Source organism: Bactrocera tryoni, chromosome 5, assembly GCF_016617805.1.
Source record: "Bactrocera tryoni isolate S06 chromosome 5, CSIRO_BtryS06_freeze2, whole genome shotgun sequence".
Classification (NCBI taxonomy): Eukaryota; Metazoa; Arthropoda; class Insecta; order Diptera; family Tephritidae; genus Bactrocera; species Bactrocera tryoni.
Genome location: NC_052503.1, coordinates 14,948,933 through 14,976,607, shown reverse-complemented (window position 1 = coordinate 14,976,607; position 27,675 = coordinate 14,948,933). Strand labels below are relative to the sequence as shown.

At 34.9% G+C, this 27,675-nt stretch overlaps 1 protein-coding gene across 1 annotated transcript; it reads left to right on the top strand.

Moving 5' to 3' along the window:
• LOC120778616 (RYamide receptor-like) lies at nucleotides 1-27,367 on the top strand. The gene is made up of 10 exons (XM_040110494.1): nucleotides 1-280; nucleotides 18,431-18,576; nucleotides 19,784-19,986; nucleotides 20,264-20,412; nucleotides 22,049-22,170; nucleotides 22,677-22,903; nucleotides 23,383-23,574; nucleotides 26,078-26,630; nucleotides 26,722-26,999; nucleotides 27,078-27,367. Exons 2-9 carry the CDS (start codon nucleotides 18,516-18,518, stop codon nucleotides 26,724-26,726), a joined length of 1,512 nt encoding a protein of 503 aa, XP_039966428.1. The 5' UTR covers nucleotides 1-280; nucleotides 18,431-18,515; the 3' UTR covers nucleotides 26,727-26,999; nucleotides 27,078-27,367.
• The last annotated feature ends 308 nt before the right edge of the window (nucleotides 27,368-27,675 follow it).

The following is a 27,675-nucleotide window of genomic DNA, read 5'->3' as shown; positions in this document are numbered from 1 at the left end:
TTAACAATTTACCTGAAATAAAAAAATTCAATAAAGTTTTACCAAAATTTAATCAAAACCAAATATAAACGAGTTAAACGCAGCAGTGCAACATTTAACCGCGGTCGCGTTGCTTCGCCACACACCTTCTTGACAGCGCATTCGGTGCAATTAATTTCTTCGCTTTACTGCGGTTTTGCGCTTTGACGCCACCTACCGTAATTAGATTATTGGATAATGGCGCTACAAACAAACATAAATGTCTAATTCTAACGGTGAGAATTCATGGTGGTCTGTGCACGTACGTATCTAATGTGTAACATTAATGGTTAATTGCCTTTGAACGTAAGCTTTACTGCTTCCGAAAGCGATTAAGTGAAGACAATAAAAATTATAAGATTTTTATATGCGGAAATTACAAGCGCACGTAACCTAATAAATAAAATTGTCATATGGCTATGAATATGTTGAGGGGGATTGATAAATATAGTATAAAAAGCAATTAAAATTAAGATTAGTTTAATTGGCTTGCACCGAAGCTATAATATAGTTCACAGTAACATTTCTTATAACATAAAAGGGTATACAAATTCTTTATACTGATTTTGATCGCTCAGTTTGTATGGCAGCTATATGCTATAGTTGTGCGATCGGAACAGTTTTTTCCGAAAATATAATGCTGATTCTGAAAATATTCTGTGCCAAATTTTGTACAGATATATTGTCAAATAAAAACAGTTTTCCATACAAAGCCTTGAGTTTTATCAATCAGTATGACAGCATATGAACAAATTTTTCGTTAAACGTGCCTATGTTTTAAAACAATAATACATGCCAAATTTCATGAAAATATGTATACCTATGGTCAAAGAACATTTTTTTTAAATTAAAGTGCACAAAAAAAAAATCAGAAATACATATCGTCACCTAAAATGCAAAACAACATATCATCAAAATAATCGAAATGGAATTTTTTATTGCTTACGGTGCACTGCATCATATTAAGTTTATGTAGCATAAAATTTACAGCTTCCTGTGTCAAAGATAACTAATATATAACCAATGTATAGCCAATGTATAAACAATATATAACCAATATATAGCCAATGTATAACCAATATATAACCATTTTATAACTTAAACTTAAATTTTTTTTCAATGAGTGGCTTCTTTTATATCGTTTTTCCATCGCTTGTAAACCTATGAAAAGTGTTGTTACGTTTCAATGCACTTTAGGTGACGATATATTGTATTAAGTTACATGGAAAATTTTTTATAAAATCGATTATTCATTATATGTATGAGCTTATAAAGTCATTATTAATAGCTTATCTCACCTAAAATCAGGAATATCCACTTTAAACAAAGAAATGAAATCATCAAAAGAGGCTAGGCAAAGATAACGGTCGAAAATCGTAGAGAATATAGAATAAAGATTCACACACATTACTGATTAGATTCAGAAAGGCATTGTATAGAAAGTGGGCGTGTTTATGATTCTATAGACACGATTATATGTAGCTCTTCAAAGAGGGCATTATATTGATAGCATACACATTATATTGATATCCCCTAATAAGAAATGAAATAATTTCTGTGATAATATAATAATTTCAACGTAATATGAGGTGGTGAATTGTCAGTTCTTACCCAAATTGATTGTGAACATTAATCATACCCATTGTTGGAGATACCCTAGCTTTTAAATTTAGTTCTAAATACCGTCTTCTATTCTGTAACGTTCTACTTTCCGGCACTGCCAATTTGATATACCAACTTCTTCAAGGTGTGCCAAGGACACGTGTATCAAATACCATCAGAAATATTAAATTTAGTATGCAGAATATCGACAATATGGTTAAATGCAGAGACGTACGCATGAACGAGCGGATAGATAGATATGACTAAACCAATTAGTCCTGTCAATCAAAGGCATTTTGATATGCGCCAAGTTATTAACATATATATCGATAATTTGAGGTTGTTACTAACAACCGTTAGGTGAGACGTGAAAACGTGTTGAATGTAGTGTTATGTACATATACTGAAAATAATCAATATTAATGTTACCTTATAAGTGGCAAACGTCGAAGGGGTTGGTAAACAGCTGTAGGCCACCACTGCGTATGAGAAACATTAAAGTAATAGCACAGCTATATTTTATGTATATGGAAGAATACATATTTATGGTATATAAAAAATGTCAAAAGCGGGAAGAAGAAAGATATTGAACAAAAAAGTTAGCAAATATTTTTTTTTAATTTTTAAAGATTTTAAAGATAGATTTAGCTCAGAATCTGTACTTCGTTCGGTATTTGATTAACTTTATATAAAAAAAAAAGAAAATAAACAGTTCACTTCAGAAGGAAGGACGTGTGACGGACGAACAGACAGGCTATGAATTTCACATATAATTTGATAACTTTTTTTAAATTTCTGATATTTTTTAGATTAAAAAAATTCCAAATATTGCGTTTACTAAATCTTAACTCAAGAATTTTTCTCATAATCTATTTAATATAAGGAATTCCCTTTGAAACGATGTCACTGTTGCTTTTTGGTATTTTCATGCATGTTATTATAACACACGTGGCTGTGATTTGATTATGTAATGAAATCATAAGGTAATGATGCTCAGCCACCGGAAGTGCCATTCGTAATATTCAAATTTTTCGCGAGCAGCTTGCGGCTTAAGTTCTTTTTCTGCACGTGTGGCAAATCATATTCGTTTTTATTTGTAAGCTGCTGTACATAGTCATTCGTGTATTTACCTGTATGCATGTATGCATAGATATATATATAATTTCCGATTAGCCATCTTCTCAAACACCTTAGGGTTTCTTATCTTCTGCATAATAAGCGTAAATTAATTTTCTGCAAAAGCGAATATGAATAAGCTTAATATGACTATTGTGGAACAGCCTTTCAGGGAAATTTATGCCTGCAATATTTTATGCAATAATTAATATATAACATATATCAATATATATATACATACATATATACATATTATCTATGTGGATATATATGTACATTGTGATTGCCTTTCCTATTTTAAATTATCTTTTGTGTTTAAACTGCACCATAGGACAATAAGAACGACGACGATAAAGCTGCAAATTCGCTTGATTTTGAAAGGAGATCAGAAAAAAATTCGTGGAAGAGAAACAATTGTGAGATTATTAACAAAAGCTAGTAAAAAGACTTTAAGAGTTGCGTATTACAAGAGTATCGAAATTAGAACTTATTGATGACTTATGATGAAAATTTTAAGGCTGTTTTCTCAGTTTGGCTAACAGCATCTGCCAGTTATAGTTAAAAAAGTTTCTTTAACGACAGAAGGAACCTTGGTTAAGTTTACCAGAACTTAACTGACAAATGGCTGCTAACCAAACATTGAGAAAATGACCCTTAAGTTTTGACATTTTACTGAAAATTATAATTGCAGTTGAAATTTCCTAACTCGAATCATCATAATCTCTTCGAGTGATGGTAGGAAATTTGTGTGCAATTTGACTTCTATCGCTAATTCAAGAGTTCGAGTTATGGTAAACTTTGAGTTATGGAAGTTCAACTGTATTATATTTTTTAGGGGGGGATTGTGAATACATGCGTATGTTTAGAAATATATACAGTGAAATCTCCCATAAACAGACACTGACCAAACACCTTTTCTGTCCAGTAATTAGAATTGTTCGCTTAATAGAGCGTCCATTTCATAGACCGTCCACATAATACAGCTTTCATTGTATTTCTTATTTCTGAATTGTTTTGACTTTTCTATCTTCTAAGTTGCTTCAAACTGAACACAATGTGCTAAATTGTACTAAAATCTGTTCAATAGTTTAGGAGTCCATTGCGGACAAACAACGTGATACGTAATTTTTAGTTATAAGAAAAAAGTAATGAATGACAAAGACTGCACGAAATAAAAAAATGCATACGCTGGCAAATGAAATGTGAGGTATGAAATAAGTCGCTAAAATTATAAAGAAATATATGTTATCGATATCCAAGATCCAATAATAACATAGACCCACTTTCGTCGTAACAAACTTGTCAAACTTTAATTAGCGGTAATATTCAGGAGAGTAAAAAGAAATATAATACTTTTCCAATAAATGACATTAGAATCTGTATCTCGTTGTTTAAATGCGACAATCTGTATTACAGAGGAGGCTTTACCGAATTTTGATTTTTGCTGGTTTGGCTGAATTCTTGAAGAGTTTTCGCATCATATCATAAGCCCACTACTCGTCACCATTAATGATGCATGTAATGAATCGCCTCAGCTATGTGGTCAAGCAACCCTTTTCGACCGCTTGGTACGAGGCTAGCATTGACAAGCTTCATACCCCAAAATGTAACCAAAATATATTGAATTTATCCAAAAGAGATATTGAGATGCTCTGCTATTGCTCTGAAGCCAATACTGCTTCTACAACTTTTTGGAAGTCATCGTCATTAACAGAGGCGGATGGACGATTCGCATGCCACAAGTTTTCGATAATCCTCGCTGAATGCTTTGCGACAGTCGAATACTCAACAAAATTTCTCTGCAATAATTTCAATGATTTGTTTGCCTTGATTCCATTAAAAATATAAATTTTCAAATAGATGCGTTGCTCAGTATTTCCATGGTAAACATTTACAAACAAATCTTTCGCGTCGTACAGCTGCCAAATAGGCACTAATTGAATCATGAAGATCAAACTCAAAACGAACATTAAAAAAGTCTAATCGTTTTTTATCTTTTCGTACAAATCTGGGATTTTATTTTGATCGCTTCGATTTGCCCACTCATTTTAAATGAACCAGTCCGGGTCAAATTTGATCAGGTGGTTTATATTAAAGTATACTATTTATAATGCGTATTTTTTGGAAAATTATCTATCATCATTGCTATTATAAACTCATTAAGTGGTAACAGTATAAGGTGGGCTACCTGTCACATCGGCATGTAAATTTTCGCGTCAGACCACACTTCTAAGCAATAGTTTTTGTTTCTGCAACTTAGATATCAATTTTTTGATATTTTGTGTTTTAGGAATAAAGAGTTGGGCACCATACTTGTTAATTGCTATAGCAGCCTTAAGGCTCTAATTCTACAGAATTTTCTGTAATTTTGCGAAATATCTAAGCTTTCGAAGTTTTGAGGAAAATTTCATAGAATTTTTCTGTCTACCACAAACGCTTAAGGCCTTTGAAATGGAATGAAACTACCACTCACAAGCACTACAAACATATTTCAAAAGCACTGCATCTGTCGCCTACGTTTGCCTAGTGGTGGCAGATAAATGATGATAAAAAAGATGAAGGCTTTCTTGGAAAATGATTTGGAAAGAATCAGCAAAAATTGAAAGCGCTTTTATTAAGGTTAAAGCTTGCGATGAAGATTTCCAAGAATAGTTTAATATACTATATTCAACTTTACATTTTATAAGCACTAAAGGATAAAAAATATTTAATATATAAACCGACTTAACACAAAAAAACATAACCGAATTTAACCTGAACTCGTTTAAACAACTTTTATTTTTTCATTATCATAACTCATCTTCTGCCATAAATCAGATTATCCCTTTATAATAAACAAGCACACATACACACAAGGCTCATCACTTCCGTAAACAGAATGTTCATATATGTAAGTCAACGACTTAACGGATATGCAACTCTTGAAACTTTTCGTTGATGGTTCAAGTTCGGGCAGCGTGTGTATACATTTTGAACATCCGTGAAGGTTGACAGGCACGCGGCTTAATTGCAATTATGAAGAAAAAACAAGGCAAAAGTTGTCATTGAGAAATGCCATTACCTCTTTATCGACTCAAACCCAAAATTTGATAAATTGAAAAGACAAATTATTTTTCTTTCCGCAAGTAAATCCCTAATGAGTTTTTGATAAATGGATAAGGCCAAAGGAGGTATTGGTTATTTTCCATTAAGATAATGTAAAAGATAAATAATTGAGAAACAAGTAAGCAAGAGATAAGTTCGGGTGCAACCGAACATTTTATACTCTTGCAACTTGCCGAAATCAAGACCCGGGATTTCATTAAGTTGCCTCACATACCATAACCAATCATATGGAGTAAAGTCAGTCGGATGTCCGAAAATCTTGATATTAGTTATATGCGGGTTAAGTCAAGTTTTCGCCAATTTAGGCATAAAGATACACTGTTTGGAGTAAAACCCTTTTTTTTACTTTCATTGAGGTAACTCAGATATTGGCCCATATATCCAGTTCAAAGTCACCCGGAAGATCGAAATTCTTTATATTAGGTATATGAGTACTCAGGGAAGTATTGACACAATTCAAGTTGAAAAGACCAGGTGGAGAAGGACGTGGCTTCGCTTGGAATCTCCAATTGGAGCCAAGCAGCGAAAATGAAGAACAACCGCATACACGTTGTCTACGCCAATCATAAAGTAGAAAAAGATAGGAATATAAGAATAATGTCACGTACCAAATTTGGTTGAGATTTCATCTTAAAGTGGGCGGTACCATGCCCAACGTCTAGCTTTTACACCGGCTCCTATAAATCCCTCCCATACCATCTCAGGTGTAAGGTTTTATGTCTCAGCAGTAATCAGTTATTGTTTTAGTTTTGGTAATATTTAACAGTACTGTTATATGGAGAATAGTTTTATCCAAGAAGTTTAAGCATTTGGCTGGCGGCTGCATCCAGTAGAAGGAAGCAAGGAAGGATGGGTGGATGCTGATGCTGTCGCCCGTCATACGATTTGGGGCAATTGTATTTTTTAAAGCAGTATAGTCGTAGATAATCGAGGTGAGGAGCCTACTTTTATAGGACCCACCTCCAGAAATGTTCTAACATAACACTATATATAAGTAGGTACGTCCACTTCTCCATACTATACTATACAGATATTATTAGGCAAGAGACTTAGACCTTGCGTATATAACTTAAATCAAGAGCTTGAAAAGGGCGTGACTATATTTGCGAATGCCCTTGTAGAGTTCTACCGACTGTGCGCTGCGACTCAAGAATAAAACGAAGCTCCCTTGGTGGAACAAGCTGCTTGGGTATTGCAGACGCAAAGTACGGGGATGTTTCAACTGGGTAAGCAGGGCACGAATATAAAGAACTTCTAAAGGACTACAAAAAGTTTTTGCGTAGGACAATGCGAGAATCCCGGAAGAACTTCTGTAGTGGCTTTGAAAAGACCAACGAGTTGGCAAGACTCAGGGAACTAAACTAAACCAAAAGCTCCTCCCCAACTGGTATAATTCGCAAAAGTAGTGTAGAGTAAACGGACAACTGCGAGGACTCATTAGAAGATCTGGTCTTAGATCTTGGCAGAAGCACAATACGCATTTAGGAAAGTAGAGACTGCACTCCATACACTTCAATTTAATATCGAAAGGGCTCTTGAATATAAGGCATTCCTGGATAAAAATTCAACACTTTTCGAAGTTGGATATTTCAGGTATCGTTATCTGTAATGTTAGCGCCGGAATTAACATTATTATTTAAATTAATATAATATGAGGAAACTTCAAAAAGTATGTTAAAAATTATACCAAGATGAGCGGATAAAAATCTGGGACCGTAGTGATCACTCGGTGCCCGGATTGTAAAGTGGATGCGTGAGAACCTACCAACCAATCTCCCGGAACTTTTATTTTAATTGAATTATTCGTTTTTTTAAGTGATCCAGTTGTTGACAGCTCAGGTTAAAATTAAGAATTTGGCCGAAGGGGATCAAATCAGAATATACCTTCCTGGCCATCATTCCTCGCTTAAACACGATTCGACAAGAAACGTTTGGCTTGATACTGTTATGAGTGAACAAAGTTTCTTCACATGCAAGTTTCCGTTTAAGAAATGGATCGATTTTGTTGCGATTGAGCAGCGATTACACGACTAGGGTTTTTTGCGTTGCGCTTGCGCTTCAGTAAATTCTACAACACCTCTATAACATTGTCCTAAATTTTCAAGTTGATCTGAGTAAAAGTTTCGGAGATACAGCTTTGGGAATTTGGCCTCCAAGGCTAGACTAAGTGTGCCGCCCTTAAACGCGTTTTTCACGAAACAGTGTTTTGAAGTCGGTTAGCAAGATTTCTCGAGAGCTACTCAACCGGTATTCATGAAATTTTACACAAGTCTTTGAGATACAATTCTTAAAGACTTGGAGGAAAATTTGTTTTTTCGATTACAACTATTAAAAAAAAAATATCGCGAAATTTAAATTTTTTTGTAAAAATGTCTGGCAAAAATTTAATTTTCAGTTTTTTTTCGCCTTCGTTCAAGTTCTAAGTTAAGGTTTTAACTAAAACACATATTGTTTTTCAGTTTAGATTATCCAATAAGGAGTTAGCTAATAGCGTCACATGGGAGAGTTTAAAATATGTCTTTTTCGAAAATTTCAGATTGTCTATTGTAAAAAATCTAATAATGTCAAAAAATTGTTGAAAGAAGACTGGTTTTTATCCGAGAAAACGCATGTGACCCCTTAATTCGTGCGGCATCCATACATCGAACTTCATTTTGTAGCAGCCTTATTAAATGGCTTCAAACGGTTTTTAGGGTAATATTTGGCAAGTGAGCAATCGAAAAAGTGCTTGCATGTTCGAGCTTTACCATTTCCACTTTAAATCAGTATTTTCATTAATTGGATTTCCTGAGCGTAGTGGCGCATTTCTTCTTTGCATATGTGTATGTTATTGTTTCTTCTGTAAACCATATTTGTTTTCATTATATTGAAAGCTCTTAACTGAATAATATTTCATTACTGAGAAATATGTAAATGTATTTTTCAAGCAGTTAATGATTTTCATTGAATTTTAATTCACATTTCTTGCCTTTAATTTCGGTTGTCGTTGCAGCTGAAATGAAATATTCTGAATAACAGGAAATTACAAAGAAATTCGAGTTCAACCTTGATTGTGATTCTTTCTTTTCGATAAAACGCATTTATGTCGTTCAGTTAATGTGAGTTATAGTAGTCGAGATAACATTACTAGAAGATGATGGAAAATATCGATATATGAAGCTTTGTTTGTTTTTCGTAGCAATATATATACTATATATATTTATGTGTATATATAAGTACATATACAAGTCTGTTAGTAGTTTAGTTTAGGAACTCCCAAATGCGGGACAGTCAAGAAAGAAGTTTTGAGTTGTTTCCACCTCATCTTCTTCAATACAGCTTCTAAAGATGGCGCCTTTTAAGATTACCAACCTTGCTGCATGCACGTCGACAGACAACTACAACTAGGGAGAGGCGAGCTTTACAGAGGGTAAAGAGATTACTAGATCTATTGCGATCGATCTTGTTCCAAAAAGCTTCACGACACCACATGTACCGATGGTGGCCCAGCTATCTAGTAGTAGAGCACAAGAGGATCTACCGATAGCGGTTCTAGGGTGTCTTCTGCGATTACGATGTGGCCTGGCACCTGTACCAGTCTTAACACAAATACATTCTATGCTATTGATAGCGAGGTTAGGCACTCCTTGACCAACCCTGAACGCAATGTTTGATGAGTGGATGGTCATCTCTCAGAAGGAGATTGGAAGGCGCTGTAATAGTCACCGCCGGCCGTAGAACGCTCTCGAGTTTCTTTGCAAGTGTGGTCTTTTCTAAAGCCCTCTACCACATAGAGTCTACATAGAGCATATTCGTATACATATCCAGGCGCAACGCTTGACTATGGTGCCGTAGAGCCAGTGGACCACTTTCGGTGAGAGACCGCACTTTTTGCCAATGGCTTCTCTACAGCAGTATAAGGCAATCGATGTCTTTTTTGCTCTCTCTTTGATACTCGGCTTCTATGAAAGCTTTCCATCCAGAATGAGCTCTAGATATTTCACTGTTTCCGTCGGTATACTGCGTAATTACTTTCCTTGAAACAGCGAGCATCAAGCATGTGAGTTAAATTTCCAGCCTTGAGTATTTTTAATGTGGCATTTTTATATGTAATACTGTGTCAAACAACAGAGCATTCTGACTATCTAGCTAAATTTTACGGATCGCTTAGCAAAGTATAAACTTTTACAAATGCAATAATGTTAAAAGCTTGTAAACGAATGGTCAGATTTTAGCCGGTTGAGTCTGGTGGAAAAATATTAGGTTTTTTACCAAATCCAACGATTTTTTTTCAATTGAATATGTCGCCAAATTAAAAGTCGATAGCAGACATAATTAGATTAGTGTTTTAACTAGTAAAAGTGTTGAAAGATTCAAGTTGGACCATGCAGTAAGGCACTTAGCTGAAGAAATCATCACTTATGTATACTTAATAAGAAATAAAGAAATGGACCTGACAATTAGGCACCCAGCCACAACGCTCGTATTTCTGTACTAAGGATCATCACAAAAACAAAGCCAAACAACTACCATTTCTTTTCAAACTCCAATACTATTAAAAATAAAAGTTTTATAGCCAAGTAGCCACTCTGTACCAAAATTGTATTGTATTACAAGAATTAAAATTGGCTTACATATGCATTGGCAAAACATACATATATATGCCAATATTTCTCAGAAAGCCATTACAATTCTAAGTACATATCTATGTATTTATAAAAGCTTATGCGTGTGCACATAAACATACAAATTAAATAACTAAAAGCGACGTCAAAGAGAAATTCGAATTAATTAAATGCACTCGTTTGGAGGTCTCTGTTATATTAACTGCGCAAATTATAAGAATGATTTGAAATTAAATTAAATCCTTCAATTTAATAATGCGTGCAAAGCACACTGCCAAAAAAAATTAGCACACTTTCAAAACAATTGCGAATTCTTCAATTTTATTAAAGTACACATATCAAACAGCCCAGGGGGTTTGACGTTGTCAATGAATAAAATTATATATTTGTTAAGCGCGTCTACCATTTGGTTTTGACCGAAGGCGGGAAGAAAAAACTCAAAAAAGTCGGATTATTTAAAAGCCGTTATTGTAGGAATCGTAATGTTCATATTATGAATGTTGTGTCTGATCTTATTGTGGAGCAGTGTGGCGGTGTGGAGACATTCCAAGGATACACATTTACCCACATACATTTTATCCAATTTTGTGTTGGAACAGGTGCAACAAGCCTGCTTGTTGGTAATTACGGGTGCAATGAATACTACGTCAACAAAGGTGCTGGAGGCGCGATAGCCGGCCAATACATAATAAAATGAAGTATGGAGCATCACTTGCGGCCAGCCGGCTCAAGATTCTAGAAATGTTTATTTAGAATTAAACACAACTTCATTCCACAGTAGAGAAAATTCGATCAATAATTCTGTGATCGACAGTTCCAACGGCGAAATGAACATATTCACTGACGGATCACTGACGGGTGAAATAGAAATAGGTGCGCGCTTCTTATGTAATTAATAGTTTCAATTAATGATTGTGCGCATAACAGAAGGTGCCAAATAGGCATCTAATCGAAACAACAAGGCCATCAACCTTCTAGGATACAATCAAGCGGCAATTCAGGGTATTCGTAGCAGCAATATTAACGCTACCAGCGTTAGGTCATGCAAGAGGGCATTAAGTGCATTCTCATTAGGTAATACTTTTAAAATTATCTGGGTACCCAGTCAGATAGTAATGGAAAGAAATAAAAAAGCAGATGAGTTGGGCAGCTCGGGAGCAGTTGGAGTACAATGCCGCCAAGCTGCTCCAGACCATTTAGCTCCTTCAAGGGTTTTTAGAAGTAATCGACTCTAGAGGAACACCTCAGGCCTTGAAACACTGGCAACAGGGCTTATATAAAGTTATTTTGGAGTAATGTTGATAACGTTGATAATGAATGAATTGAATTGTGGCGCACCTACCCTTAAGACTCCGCCTTCAAAAATCACCGCTACTGACGGAATCGTTCCAGCAATGCTACAGAATGCACTTTGTCTGTCCGTGCCGGTGGCCAGAGGCCATTTTTAGGGGATGTATAAAGTTCAGCTATATGCCACAGTAGTTTTCACACCGACGGCAGGTAGAAACAACCGAACCTACTCGAAAGAGTTTAGGCCTATAAGCCCAACTTCCTTTATGCTGAAAGGGTTAGAGAAAATCTTGGTTGTGCACATTAGAGTCGTTAGGGCCTCCTAGAAACTTGTCCAAAGTACAATACGCACACACGAAAGGCAGATCGGTAGAGACAGCACTCCGTGCACTGGTATTTAATATCGAAAGGGCTCTGGAATATAAGCAATACGCTCTTGAAGCATTTCTGTATGAAGGGGTACGCATATAATAAAATTTCGATACTTTTCGAAATTGTTAAACATTTTAGGTATCATTAACATAATTATTTAAATTAACATAAAATGAGAAAGCTTCAAAAATTATTTAAGACATTATCCGTATATATACGCAGTTTATCCAGAAAAATCATTCGCTATAGAGAGGAATAAGTAGTGATCACTTGGTCCCCAGATTATAAAGTGGTCGCAATAGAACCTACCACCAACCCGGAGCCTTTATTTTGATTGTGTTTTTTTTTTCAAGCATTTCAGTTACTGACAGCCCAGATGAGAATGAAAAGTTTGGCCGCAAGGGATCAAGTTAGAGTATGCCTTTCTGGTCATCAGTCCTCACTCAGTCACCGTTTTAGCCGGCACCACTCGACAACGATTGTTTTCGTTCGACATTGTCGTAAGCTGTCAAATTTCCTTTACCAACAACCTTCCGTTTAAGAAATGAATCGATTTTGTTGCGATTGAGCAGCGATTAGACGTCGAAAACTGTGTGCACGAAGGTTATTTGTGTTAATTCATGCGGCATACATAAATCGAACTTACGAAAAGAAGCCGATCCAGCTTTAGTAATTTTAAGCTCCTGAGCAAAACGAACTGCTTTTCAGAGCTTAGGACGCATTTCTTCTTTGCTGATGTGTATGTTATTGAATAAATAATGTTTTTTTTTTTTAATAAAGCTTCGTTAGTAACTGGCATCTGCAAAGAAACTCGAGTTCAAATTTGATTGCCATTTTTTAAATATGAACTGCGTAATTACTTCCCCTGAACGGATAGCAGAAAGCATCTGTCTAAGATTTCCAGCCTTGATCATATTTAATCTGACATTTTTATTTGTAACTAGTTGACCCCGCAGCCGTTGTCCTGCGTGAAATAATGCGTTTTGAAATGAAATGAAAGTTAAATTTATCATTTTATTTTTATTTTTTCAATGTAACGTAACTTGTTAAACAAAATTTTTTTGTTTCTGTTCCGGTGTACAGAAAAGATGGTTTCCCATTTCGTGAGCACGCCATGTATATTTGGCCGTGTGAAAAACATAGCATTTCCAAATTTATGCCACATACTATGCGACTATTCTTGTGTCTTGTTGATTGTCATCTCAAATGTTCACTGGAAACGGAATACGTTTGAACTGAAATGGCAAAAGGTGCATCACAATCAGTCAGGTTCCATTACACAGTTTCGGCGCATGCAGATTGCGAAACACAATAACGACAGATCCAACTTTGGGACGCAAATGATGCGGCGGCGTACCAAGCCTTTCCAAAGAATTCCACTGGATAAATAACGGCGTCATCTTCATTGTCAAGATTATCGATCGATTTGTATGAGCGCAAATCTCCCGGAATTTGACTTTGAATCTTCCAGTTTAGGTCAACAACATCGGTATTTTTGGCAGCTACCATTGCGCATGTACTTAAGGAATAGTAGTTACGATAATTTGGCTAATGTCCGAACATTCGTGATGAGTTCATCTTTCGTGAGTTGATAAAGGAAGATGGAATTGATATCGAACCCCCGGAAGTATCAACCGAAATTCTACCATTTCCAATTTTTAGCGAAGGCGATGTAAAATGTCTTCGGCAATGTCATTTTTGTTCGTATCCCATAATTGACGCGGATTTGAAGGCTGATATGTAGAAATGATTATCGCGAAAGGTATGCGAACTTCATTTTCATTCCAGTGATTAACATGTTCCAGCAATTGTAATTGCCTGCTTACTTCTCCAAAACTTGCACACACCGTACCCTTCACAGTAAGCAATGACTCAAATAAAGTTGAACCGCGTACATTAATCAATAGCAACCGATGGTAGAAGCAATCGTCGTTTTTCGGGTGGATTGTGTAAATTCGTCCCAATGCATTAGTTGAGAACACATCTGGATGTCAATCTACTGGTTTGCCTTGCTTTGTGCGCAACTATTTCTTCGACGATGCAAACGGATCACTGACGAAAGTTTAGAAAAAACTCGTCAATGTTAATTTTGTTGCTGGCGGTGTTTCACTGGCTGTACTGTATTGGGTTGAAATACACTCTTTGGCCATTCTCCAAATTAACTGCGAGACGCACAAATATCCTGCAAAGCGCTTTATTGCAGTTCACGTATCGACCGTATCTTTCAAGACCAATAACCGCCATGTTGCTTCCCTTTTTTTAACGATTACACCAAACTGCAATACTCAACATTGATATGAGTTTTGAATATGAATTACACAATAATGGCGAATATGATACGATCCATGTTTTGTCAACTTCAATATTCATTCTTCTAAATTGAATGCTGAATGTTCTGCCATTGTCGTCTGGTGAGCGACGCCGATGGAGCGGATATCTATCATTTCCAGTTTGAGTTTCCGAAAGAAAAGAACTTGGATAGTGTTTCGTGCATTTATTGTCAGACATACAACCCGAAGTGGGATTGTGGTGTCTGCAAGGTCCATGAACTATATTGGTTTTCATCACTTCGTATAATACTGTATCTTTATCTGCATCAGGAATTTCCGCAGAAATGAGTTCATCAATTTGATCTGGTGTAACTACCATCCACCATCCAAAGAAGAATGTGTGCGTGCGGTTAACTTTTTTTTTGCTACTCAACAGAATACATCCAGCATTTAACAGCACCATATATATGTATGTACCATATGTTGCTTCAAGATAAAGTCCATCAAACATCGTAGCTGTTGTTTGAAAAGTCGTGCTGTGACATCGTGACGATCGCTTGCTGATTGGCCGCGTTTCATAATTCCACATAAATGTCATCGCATCCTGAGAGTAGTCGTTCATGTGTCTTGGGCTGCCATACGTTGATGGCAAAAAGAACGCCGACCGACATTAGCGCGACCTCTTCGTGGCTTCGTAAGAAATTTCAATCTGTAATTGATCGCTTTATATGAAACATAAAGTTTTCACTGAATAGTTTTCAATAATTTTTCTTTTGAATAGCCGGAATAAAAATTTAAATAATTTACAAATCATAATATTGAAAAACAAAACAAACAAAAATTGAAAAAAAATGTGTATGAAAAAAAGTTACTTTTTGGAATATTCCAATTTTCCGGCTTTTCCTCACAAAAACCATATGGTTTTTTTATTTTCGAACCTTCCCCGATCCACAGAGAACAACCTCTGAAAATTTCGTCAAGATTGGTGTAGCCGTTCTCTTAGCGTTACCAACAAACAAACATTCATTCGTTTGTATGGGAAAAAGAAAAGGGTTGTTTTTATGGGTTTTCCGGAAATTTTTCGAAATTTTCTTGTCGTAAAAACCATCCTTGAACCCCAACGAACATTTTAAAAAAAGTATTGGCAAAATTTGTCCAGGCGTTTTTGAGTTATGCGCTTACCAACACATATTGCGATTCATTTTTATATACATATGTAAGTATAAGATACTGGGTGAAACATCAAAGCATTCTAATCGTAGGCGGTATATACGTAGGTACCAGTTAAATTTTACGGAACCACGTACCATACTTGTTGCCTTTGTCCCTTATTATAGTACAAACTTTTACAAATGCAAAAATGCTAAAAGCTTGCAAACGAGAATCGTCAGGGACATTTTACATTTTCGTTCAAAATTCTCTTTCTTTTATATGCACACACTCGGGCTTTGTGCTGTTTTGATAGTATTTTAAAACTATGTGGGCATAAGTAAATATTTAGAGTGTATTTAGATGTACATATAAAGGGTGATCCATTTCGAGGTTCGTCACTTTTTTGAAGAATGAACAATGAAACTTGGAAATGTTTATTATCATTCGAAAGAACATTCTTTGGAGTATATTTTTTGAAGACTATCTCTTTCAAATGTTGGCCGCGGCTAAGTCTCAGATGGTCCACCCGTTGAGCCCAATTTTCGATGACTCGTTCAAGCGTTTCGACACTGGCGAATGATACGCGTGAGTCGAAGCGGGATTGTCCGCATAGACTTTAGACTATACATATTCCCACAGGTAAAAATCTAACGGTTTGATATCACACGATCTTGGTGGCCAGTTGACTGGACCAAAACGTAAAATTATCTGCTCACCGAAGTGTCCTTTCAATAGATCCATTGATTGATGCGATGTGTGCGGAGTTCAATTTCAGGCATCAAACAGTCGGTTTTCATGGCGCGATAGTGGTCACCATTGACGGTTACCTTCACATTCTTGAAGAAATTATGGACCGATGTTGGATGGATATAGCCAGAAATGTGTCCCATTACTGAACAAAAGTTTCCTCGAAAACATCGGATCTTCTTGGAGTTTTTCAAGAGCTCATAGAGCGAAGCGATGTCGCTTGGAAAGGTAGCGCTTCAGTTCTTGCTGCTGGATACCATAAAAAATACCATAAGGTTAGCGAACCGCAGCCTTTACAGATCCTAAATTTTCGAGATAAAGTTGAACGATTTGTAAATGTTTTTCAAGAGTAAGTTTTTCCATGATGAAATGCCAAACAAAACTGAACAGAAATAACATGCACACTTGACACGACTCACACGTGTTCTGGCCAAAAAAGCTATTGAAAAAAGTATCTCTATTTGGATCATCTGCTATATGCGATTGCCCAGTTGCCCAGGTTTGAGCCGATTGAGTTGAGATATTTTCTACGGCCCTCAATGCTCCAACGTAAGATACATTGGACAGTTAAGCTGGCTTTTTTTTACCAAACCCAATAGGTAAGATTTATGGTCCTTTGCGCACTGGCAACAGCGAATATTCGATGGAACGATGAGCTGAACGAGTTATACAACGACATTGACATAGATCAGCGAATTAGGAGACAGCGGCTACGCTGGCTAGGTCGTGTCACCGAATGTATGAAAATCCTTCAGCTCTGAGTGTGGGCGATGCAGTACTCACCGAGTGAAGCAGAGGAAAAGGAAGACCTCCACTCCGTTCGAAAGATTAGTTGGAGAAGGAACTGGCTACACTTGGAATTCCCAATTGGCTTTCGTGAATAGATTTTAGGTCAGTCAAGAATGCTTTGAATTTGGTAAATGCACAAAATTTGGTTAACCGTTTTACGGGTGGGCATATTACTTAATCAATTATCTTTGGCTCTGATTTTCTGTTCGGAAGGGAAAGTAAGGGAAGTGGGATAACGGTTCACTTACTAATCAGTGCATTACAGACAATGAAGAGCGAATTTATATAAAAACGAATGTATGTCAATAACTAAGCAAATGATCAATGATGCTGTCGAAAACAACCGTTGGTTAAGCAAAACTATCCCATATGCGTTATACTTAAAGAGCATATACCAACATATAGCATTTGCTTCTGAGGTAAGCACTTCAGTGCAGTAATTGGGAATAATTACAGATGTGTGCATGTGAGTTTGCTGGGCATGACGTTGCAGAAATGAATAATAGGTAAAATAATAGCCTTTCCATGCAAGGTTAAGCAGTTGTGCCACTTCAGTGAGAGTTTTGGTGAAAATGCAATGCAGAAAATGTACTAAATACAATTTCTGTGAGCGATTACGCAGAACTGGGATTTAATCATTCCGATTATTTGCTATAGAAAGCAATACATTTTCATTTAAAAGTACTTGCTATTGTTGTAAACTGAGTTTAATGATTATTTGTGCCTTGGAATGCCGGACTTTGTTGCACCTAAGAACAGACATCAGTCCCAATATGCTGGTAATTAATTATTTAGTGAAGGAGAGCAACGATTAATAACTTCCAAGTGCGCCAAGGTATGCTGGTTTCTGAGCGCAATCTGCACAGGAGTAATTAGTTACATTAGAGTTGGTTACGTAGGTATGTTTGATTACATAGTCAGCTACGCAAATAGTTCAATTGTAGTTGAATTCCCGATAGATTATGTTAACGCCGTTATGTTAGATTATGTTAATGAAAGATATATGTGTGTGCAGTAAAGCAACCAAAGTATTTCTCAAACTAATCTAATTAAATAGAGCGCCTCTTCAGGCTTTGTGAGAAGTCTGTGGACGGCTGTATGTTAAAGGCGTCTTGGATTTGCCATTTATCTTCTCACCACAACATAGTTAGCGGTTCGAATTCGAAATTTTTTAATTTGAAATTTTAGTTATTTGTAAATTAGTCAATGTGTTTAGAATAGAAGCATATTTAAAAAAAAAAACAAATTTTGTCGCTAATATAATTGGTTTATATGAAATATTCTTGAAAATAATATATCTTAAGAATATCAAAATTATTACATATTTTTAATTAAACCAAATTGTTCTTTAAAATTATTTTGCAGATAAAAGTTCATATCACTAACTGGCAAAATAAAATATTACGAAATTTTTTAAAGACTTCTTCGTAAAAACTTGACTTATAGCACAATGGATGAATTTCCCGTCTTACAAATACCTGATGATGAAGTACTCGAGGAGGAGGAATTCGGTAAGTTTACTTTGAATTATAATTCTGTGTTCTATTTTATATATACATATGTATATAACTCGAAATTTTAATTATATAATAAGACTATTTACCGATTTATTTTTATTTACCCAACATGTCTTTAGATTACTGAACAAGTGAAACCACCTTAAGTTTAATACAGTTTTTCATACCAAATATAAAATCAACTCAGGTGGAGGGTAATCGTGGTGGAAACTTACTAATAAGAACTTAAAGCAGTGTCTATCTTAATTTACCATCCCATCAAATTTGACACGGACTGATAATAAATGGCTCCTTTTCAGCCAATACAAATATACCAACGATTAATTTAGTTTTTCATACACTTGACTTATAGAATATAGTCTCATTAACATCGTAAACAGTCCGGGTCAATTTTGATCAGATGATATTCAGCGCTGAAATATAACCAATTACAAAATCGAGCTTAGGTGTAAGGTAGTGGTATTGGAAAATTTCTAATAAGAACTTAAAGCAGTGGCTATATTAATTTGGCATATGATCAAATTTGAACCGGACTGAAAAAAGATGGCCCTCAAAATAGGCTCTTTGAAAGTCAACGCAAGTATACCAACGCTCAATAAAATGTTTCATATACTTTTATAATTTTCATTTACTTCATTAAAAGTCCTGGTCAAATTTGATCAGTTGGTATGTAAAAGATTATAAATCGCTGTCGATTTATTTATCGATTGACTATATATTTTACTTGATATGTTTTATTTTTAAACCGTGAGAGCACAAGTACTCCTTCAGAAAGTCTAAGTCTTATTCTAAATGATAATCCTTGTTATCTTGGCTAAACAATTTTGAATCGACATTTCATTAACTTATTAACCAATAAGCCATCTCTTTCTTTAAGGTGATTGAACAATCGTAGAAAGTGCCCCGCTATAAAATCTTTTGATAGAAGAACTAAATTTTGAAGCTTTAATAAAGTAGCACTTACCGCACTCAAAACCCTTTTCGATCATAAATCTATCAGCTCGATTTCTGTGATCTTGAAGCAAATAGTCCTTCGAAAGCCGCCACTGAAATAATGAACTCGTTCAATTCATAACGTTAATGCAGAGAATTCCAATCTGTTCTATTTTATTTTCACAATAAATTTAATGTAGTTCGTTTGCTTTATTTATAAATTTAAAAGTAAATATATCTTTTATAAAATTTCTTATATTAATTGCAGAACGTCTTTACACCGCTCCTATTGTAGTTGTCATAATACTCTCCTTATTTTACGGCAGCATCAGCATTTTAGCAATCATTGGCAACTCATTAGTCATTTGGGTGGTGATAACGGCCCGACAAATGCGTACCGTCACCAACACATACATAGCAAACTTGGCTGTTGCCGATGTCATCATTGGACTCTTCTGTATACCGTTTCAGGTGAGTACATGGAGCAATTAAATACATGCGTGAGTAGATGTGAGAAGTCAGAGTATAAATGAGGAAGCAGAATATTTGCGTAGTCATGCAAGCGAAGCCAATTTCAACGATGCTTCTGAATATATGTATAGGGTGCCCTTTTAGATTTATAATTTGTTTTTAGAAGCTTAAGGTTATTATTTTAATTGAAATCGGTATTCTATTGATATTTATTGACTATAAAAACAATGCTAAATATTTTATTTTATATAAATTAATAAAATTTAAATCCTTTCAGTTTCAAGCAGCTCTTTTACAGCGTTGGAACTTACCCTGGTTTATGTGTGCCTTTTGTCCTTTCGTGCAAACGGTGAGCGTAAATGTTTCCGTTTTTACATTAACCGCCATTGCGATTGATCGACATCGTGCTATCATCAATCCTTTAAGGTAAGAAATTGTGAAATTGCTTTAAATTATTAAATATGTAAATACATAGTTTAATATATCTTACATACAAAGAATTATATTTAAAATGCTAAGAAGAGCTTTTTAAGCAATAACTTTTATCTTCCATTTTTGCATAAATACATAAATTTTAGTTTAGTTTAATGAAGTGAAATATATACAAGGAAAACTTAAACAAGAAAATGATTGCAATCCTTAGAAACAATATACAAGAAAAGTTTGAATAACTACAAAAAAGGAAACGAACTTAGCCACTTATATAGTACATATTCTTGGAAGTTGTAAGGAAGTGAGGGCGGAGAGATAAAAGGATATAGGAATATCTAGTAACTTTATTTAGTTTTTCTTTGTTCCAAAACTGTTTGCCATTGCGTAGGTAATTTCATAACACCACCTTCATGGAAACACTCGTCCCTATTGTTAAAAACTTGTAAAGTTTCACTTCCTACTTCCCAGCTTTTATCGAGCCATTATTGATGTATGCGGACTGCTGTTGTCGTGAGAAGTGCAATTAATATCACAGCACCCTTCTGAGCATTTGCTATCTTCAGACGGTCCAGTTGTTGAATATACAGATTCAAATCAAGATTTTGGCCGTAAAGAAGCAGCTCATGGTACATTCCAACAAAACATGGCTGTTTTCCTTAGACGTTGTAGTCAGTGACTCACTTTCCGAGTCAAAATTGATTATTTCTGGACTTAACTATTTGAGGAATAGAATTTATAGTATAAGCAAAAATCGTCATACCAAACATTAATACAAATCTTTTTTAACGCCTTCAAAATAGGCTACAATATAAGTACGTCATGTCAGAGCTTAGTCCAATTTTCCATACATTTGTTATAAGCCTTGGATAGGATGGTCTTAGTGCGAATAAATTATTGGCTTCAATGGTCTCATTGTACGTTCCTCGAAGCTGGCTTTTCGGTGTCGAAAACAGAAAAAGATCACAGCAAGTTAAATCAAGTAAATACGGTCGGTGGGGGAAGACTCTTTTTTGACCAAAAATCAGTAATGGACACGATTTCATTTTGGTGCGAGTCCATCATTGACATGCTTCGTATCGAAAATTTTTCAAAATGCACGAGCCGAGTGAATGCCACCATACTAAAGGCACATACATATGTATGTATATTTCATTTATATACCTCCTTTAAAGCTTAAGTTGTCTATTGTTTAGACTCACAGAACTTTAATCGATTTAAAATCAGTTTATAGTAGTTTGGTGACTTCATTTTGCTATTTAAAATATGAAAAATTAAAAATAAAAAAAGTTTAATTTATTTTCTGCTTCGGAAAATACTTTTTAATCTTTCATCAACGCTTCGAAATTTAGAAATTATATTTTATTATTTACAGTGGACTTTTACTTTAATATAAATGCTAATTTTAGTAGACTTTTTATATTTTAATTTAATATCGTCATATTTCATCATTCATCTTTATGCTAAAAATTCTAAACGAATTAATTCGGACGAAAAAACTGTTAAACGAATTCCAAACATATTTGTGTACGCACAAAAACAAAAACTTTTAAAACATTTTAATAAGTTTTCGCGTCACAAGTGTTTAGCATTTTCATTTCTTCATATTTTCATTCTACTATTCCACTTGCAGAGCACGTCCTTCGAAATATATTTCAAAATTTATTCTGTTTGGCATTTGGTTATCGGCCTTCATATTCGCTAGCCCAATCGCCATAGCATTTCGTGTGGAAGTTATCCATGAACGGTATAGAGGTGAGTTGGAAAAAGTTATATATTGTATGTACTTGTATATAGATCTGTTTAGTATATGCATATGTATATATTTTTATATCGTCACCTAAAATGAAAAATAAGGTAACAACACTTTTCATAAGTTTGCGGGCCATGGAAAAACGATATAGTAGAAGCCACTTACATTAAGAAAAAATTGAGTTTTGGTTATAAAATGGTTATATATTGGTTACATGTTGGTTATATATTGGTTATATATTAGTTATACATAACCATATTCGTTATATCTGACTGTGGCAACTGAAAATTTTATGCTACTTACATGTAATATGATGTAGAGAATTGTAAGCAAAAAAAACTCAATTTTGATTTTTGGACGATACGTTGTTTTGCATTTTATGTGACGATATGTACATATGTATGTATGTATATTAGAAAAACTTATACGAAACTTTTGTGTTTGTTTGTAATATGCAATATCTTTAACTCGCTCTATAAATCCTTTACACAAACTTCCATCAATGCAGAGGACGGTGTCATCTACAATGTGACACGACCCTTCTGCGCGAATATCAATCTCTCGGACGAACAGCTGAAGGCTTACCGTTATGCGCTTGTTATCGTACAATACTGTGTGCCCTGCTGTGTCATCTCCTTCGTCTACGTACAAATGGCTGTGAAACTGTGGCTCACCGAAACGCCAGGCAACGCCGAGGATACAAGAGACATGGCGTTAATGCGAAATAAGAAGAAGGTGAGTTGAACAATAATTAAAATCACGATTTGCTTCTGTTCACCTTTACTATAGTCATGTATTTGTGCATTGAGTCGTTTCTGTGGTTTGCGTTAAATATATCTGAATGTTGACCCGTAGGAAACTTAACCTCTAATTAAGTTGTTTATGCGCAATATACAAATACATGCATGTTGTTGTGTTGGTAGTGTTGCAGTTCTAATTATGCTATTTTTCTAAGAATTGCCTCCGGCTAAGCAAACAATAGTTCATAAGCAGCAACTGGCTATTTTTGCTCATTTACAACAATCTTTTTGCGTGTTTTGTTTACCTTGACATGAAATATTGCGGTTGACAATGAAAAAAGTCACATAATATGTATCTGCTCCTTCATTTATTATACTTGTACATATATGTATGTGTACGAATAACTCTTATTTCTTGTGTTTATGTAATAATGTCATTTCTTTTAAATGTCATATATGTATCTCTTCTATCAGGTCATAAAAATGCTCATCGTTGTTGTGATTGTGTTCGGCATCTGCTGGCTACCCTTGCAGCTATATAATGTGCTGTATGTGACTATACCAGAAGTTAATGAATACCACTTTATCAGCATAATATGGTTTTGCTGCGATTGGTTGGCGATGAGCAATAGCTGCTACAATCCCTTCATTTATGGCATTTACAATGTGAGTATTATGAGCGCATATACTTTGTAGTATATAAGATGTATGTTTATATAATTTTAATTAATTTATTTTATAGCAAATTTAAGCTATTGAATAGTAGATAATGGTAGTTTAAGATACAAACAAGCAAAATTGTCAACTTCGATTGCATCTTAGCTACAATGCGATTCACAAATTAAAAATGTTTCAGTCGGTTTGTATGGCAGCTATATATACGTCATAGTAGTCCAATCTAAAAAAAATTCTTCAGATATTATAGTGTCGCCTTGGAAAATAATTTAAGCCAAAATTCGTGCAGATAACTCGGCAAATAATAAAAAATTCATAAAAAAATATAATTTTGAGCATTCAGTTTGTTTGACAGCTATATGCTATAGTAGCCAGATATGAGAAATTTTTTCAGGTATTGTAGCGTTGGCTTGGAAAATAGTCTGCACCAAGTTTCGTTAAGATATCAAGTCAAATGAAAAAGTTTTCCATACACGGACTTGATTTTGATCGATCAGTTTATATGACAGCTCTAAATTATAATGCTCTGATATCAGCAGTTCCCAAAACTAAGCAGTTGCTTAAGAAAATAAAGAAGTGTAGGTAGCTTCTGAATGATATCTCAGTAACTGAGGTAGTAGTTCGCGTATATACTGACGAACAGATAGACAATTAGACTGGCATGATTAGCTATCATTGACTCAGCGCGCCAAGATGATCATTTTCATAGGTACATACATTATAAAGTCACCGAATTTTCCTTCTGGATATTATAAATTTTATGGCACACTGAACAGACCCATTTCAGGTTATAATAAAATAATTTTTGAAGTAAAACTTCCGAAACTTCCAAAAATGCCATAATAGTTTTATATTTGTTGAAACTTGCAGCGGTAGCTATGACAATAGTAAATATCGATACTACAAGCTCGTATATTTTAATCTAGAAAATATGTCTGTAATCACAACATACTCGCTAAGTGTCACTTTAAGACAAACAAGCGAAAATTAAAGGCAACATCTTTAAGTTATAATCATTGTTTGAAAATTATTCAGTTGCTTTTAGAAATATATAAAATATCCATGTAATCCCCGAAATTTTGAACTACCATTCAATGGTATTAGAACTTTTAGCAACGCATGCAAATGCGACATTTAATACGCAGAACTCATAAGCTAAAACGCCGATTACCATGGCGTATACGCAACATTAACCTTCATCGCGGTATTAGAGTTTCACTTCATGCAAATTGAGCTTTAGTGCTGTGATTTTAGGTAACCTATTTGCATGAGCACACAATTCTGTATACCTAGCATTTTCGCTGTAAGTAATTAGCACTGCGCTGCATGGCTTCTTAAGGTACATTGACGCAGGTGCTGGAGTATAGCGCATATAATGTATATTTTCATGGTGGTAAATCGCGCCATACCATTATTAATTGAAGTTGAAAAACCGTGAATGGTTCCGGGTTGCAAATGCGCTCAGGTGAAAATTTAAAAATAATTAGGAAGTGTTGCGCAATGCCTGTCGAGCTAAGGCCGTCAAAGTAGTAATTGCAAACCTGTGACAGAAGTTGTGAAGTGAAAAGGCTTAAGTTTTAAATCCTTGCGTCAGCTGTGTAGAGGTATGACTATGCATATTTCCGAAATTTAATTTTAATTAAGGTGGAAGGTACGTATATGTAGATGATATTTCCGCCAACATTTTGAGCATTACATATATTGCCTTAGTATGAAGTTTATATGAATAACTTATAAATGATTTATAAAGAAAGATATTATTATTTTTAAAAATTCTAAAAATAAATATATGTATAGTCAATACACACGTACATACATATTTTTCGTGAATAATTGCGGATATTTGACAAAACTGTGAATTGCGAGCACAATTAGCATCTGATTAACTTTTATAGGGACTAGGAACCGATTGCGTTAAGGGGTAACGTAGGTTTTTTCGTATAAAAAACAGCCTCTTTTCAACAATTTTTTCTCATATAAAAATGAAATATTTTATTAGCATTTTTCAGTGCTACAAACTTACACTATTAACATAGAAATTCTGAAATTTTTGGAAAAAAATAAAATAAATAAAAAAAAATTTTTGGAGAAAAATATTTGAAAAATATTCGGAAAAAAGCTGCGCCCGCGTTGGCAGGATAACTCTTTACAGGAACATCTAAAGTGAAAAACAAATCCGATTTTACTCAACTGCAATACTAACCTTTTTGTGGTGCAAGCTAACACGTTTCTTTCAGATAGTATCAGTTCTATATACTCTCAAGTTTTAGACACAAAATCAACTCATCTCGCATTACCAATCATTTATATATGTATCTGTTACCATCTCAATTACAAACTATCGTTATGTGTAGAAAATATTATACGCTTTTTTTTTTCTTTCTTTCTGCTTTCTGAAAGTTCTTTCTTTCTTTCTAAAAAATTTGTTTATCACACAAATTCATTTCTAACGCTTTCAATTCATCTATCTCGCACCGTTACCTCTAAATTGCAGGAAAAATTCAAACGTGAATTCAATAAACGTTTCAATTTGTGCTTTTGCAAATTTCGCACCAACAATGATGCCCACGACCGCACCTTGTCTATGCATACGAGAGCCACCTCATTGCGCTCGAACTTTGCCAATTCGTCGATGCGTATACGTAGCAATTTATATGCCGAAGCTGGTGCTGGACAAAGCAAATCAGACATTTACTACACATATCGTTATGCAAATATGCGACCGGGTCGGAATGGCAGTAATGCGTCAGCCTACAATATTATAGCTTTGCCTCGTAAAACAATGCAAACGAGTGAATGCAGCAAGACTAATACCGAGTTGCATAACGCCGCTGCTGCTGCTGCTGCGGGTAATGGTCAGAGTGTGCCGCAATGGCGGCGTAACAACTTCAAGCCGCTGTATCCAGATGTAATTGAATGTGAAGATGACTTGGACACGCTGATGCACTCGACACCCACATCAGAGGAGCCGAATTCCAGCTCGGCGGGCAGTAATAAAGTGAATATGAATGCCGGACCGGGCTTCATATTTAAAACTACAGGGAAAAGTAAGTGCCGCAGTGAGCGTGTAAAGCTAGAGAAATACATTTTTGTTAAACTATATTTTTGTTTTTATTTTCCTTTTCATTTCCCCACCAGGATAACTGGGAGCTTTGCCGTGCTAACAGAGTTACGCAGAAACCATGTTCAATTGTACAGTGGAAATGGACCCGATCATCAACTAAGCTGACGGCACGCACGTTTGGGCAACGAAAAGTAAAGCTCTTCAGCTTATTTGACTTAAGCTCTTACTGGGAATGCATGTGCTCTGTGCCCGTTCGGCTATTGTTGTAGTAAATTTGCCGATTTTGACAATAAACTCCCATTATCGAAATGAGTCGCACATGCGACCGCCAGTGTTGGTTCGTGCAAGCAATGTAAATAACATTTGCTCTCTATATGTGAATTATAAATGTTGGTATGCAGTGCTAAGATTTTTGTTTCTAAATTTACAGAAACACCCAAACAAAGTCTGATGCGTAGAAGTCGTAACGTCTGCCAATTAGTGACGAACCCGTCGAGGCTTTTAAGCAACGATTAGAAATTTGGCAGAATTCATAAGCAATTACTAATGATTCATGATGTGCTATACTACTATAATGGTTGCATTACAAGTTTATATGCATAATATACATACATATCTATATGTGGTTTTGTGTGTGTTTTCAAACCGGATTTGTTATTTCAAAAATGACAAGTGTTTTTTGAGTTAAAACAATTTTCAAGTGTGATAATACCAATTAGAATTCTCAAAGTAAAATAAAAAATTTAATCTAAATTAAAACTTAAAACAAATATTTGTTAATATAAATGGATAGTTCTCAGAAAAGGTAAGTCAAATTTATTAACTCGTTGGGTATTGCATTAAAAAGAAAATTGAATCAACTTTTTGATAAATTTTTTTTTTTTATTTTGAAATCCAGAAAATATTAATTGAAAATATTATGCAATTTTTAATACCAAATGACGGATTGAATAAAAATGTTTATCCCTAAAATTAGATTAAAATTTTATTTTTAATATTTTTATTTATTTATTTTTAATATTTCATTG

Excerpts from the sequence above, each read along its gene's own strand:
- LOC120778616 (XM_040110494.1), top strand. The coding sequence starts at position 18,516 with ATGGATGAATTTCCCGTCTTACAAATACCTGATGATGAAGTACTCGAG. Across the intron at positions 18,577-19,783 it reads ACTCGAGGAGGAGGAATTCG|AACGTCTTTACACCGCTCCT; the intron begins GTAAGTTTACTT and ends TATTAATTGCAG. Across the intron at positions 22,171-22,676 it reads TATCCATGAACGGTATAGAG|AGGACGGTGTCATCTACAAT; the intron begins GTGAGTTGGAAA and ends CCATCAATGCAG.